General features: G+C 70.8%; 1 protein-coding gene across 1 annotated transcript in view; it reads right to left on the bottom strand.

Moving 5' to 3' along the window:
- LOC103897129 (nitric oxide synthase, endothelial) overlaps positions 1-599 on the bottom strand; it is a gene marked incomplete at its 5' end in the record, with an annotated part of 10,918 nt that overhangs the window by 2,282 nt on the left and 8,037 nt on the right. The window contains 1 exon segment of the mRNA XM_019471485.1: positions 478-592. Within this exon segment, the coding sequence (XP_019327030.1) occupies positions 478-592 (115 nt within the window).

The following is a 599-nucleotide window of genomic DNA, read 5'->3' as shown; positions in this document are numbered from 1 at the left end:
GGAGGGGGCGGGGGGCACGTCCCTGGGGGCTCCACCACTGCCAACAGCAGCACCCGGGCACTGTGTGACAGGGCTGGGCTGTGGGGGACCCCGGAGATGCTCTGGGGTCCTGGGGGTGCCCTGGAGACCCTGGAGATGCCCTGGGAACCCCGGAGATGCTCTGGGGATCCTGGAGGTGCCCTGGGGACCCTGGAGATGCTCTGGGGACACTGGAGATGCTCTGTGGAGATGCCCTGGGGACCCCAGAGGTGCCCTGGGGACCCTTGAGATGCTCTGGGGATCCTGGAGGTGCTCTGGGGAGCCCAGAGATGCCCTGGGGACCCCAGAGGTGCCCTGGGGACCCTGGAGATGCTCTGGGGATCCTGGAGGTGCCCTGGGGCCAGGCAACATGGGGGCGCTGGGAGCAGGAGCCACCGTGCTGGTGGCAGGGCAGAAGGTAGCAGCCCCCCACCCGGGGCACCTGCTGGCCCCCCCTGCCCACCCCCCTCCCCGCTCACTCTCGCTGTGGTAGGTGACGACGGCCACGGTGAGGTGGATCTCCCCGGGGCTGGGGCCGGGCGCGGAGCTGATGGAGTAGTAGCGCGGCTGGAGGAGGGGCA

This window comes from Aptenodytes forsteri, unplaced genomic scaffold (assembly GCF_000699145.1).
Source record: "Aptenodytes forsteri isolate BGI_AS27 unplaced genomic scaffold, ASM69914v1 Scaffold466, whole genome shotgun sequence".
In the NCBI taxonomy this organism is placed as follows: Eukaryota; Metazoa; Chordata; class Aves; order Sphenisciformes; family Spheniscidae; genus Aptenodytes; species Aptenodytes forsteri.
This window is presented reverse-complemented; position numbering and strand designations above follow the sequence as displayed.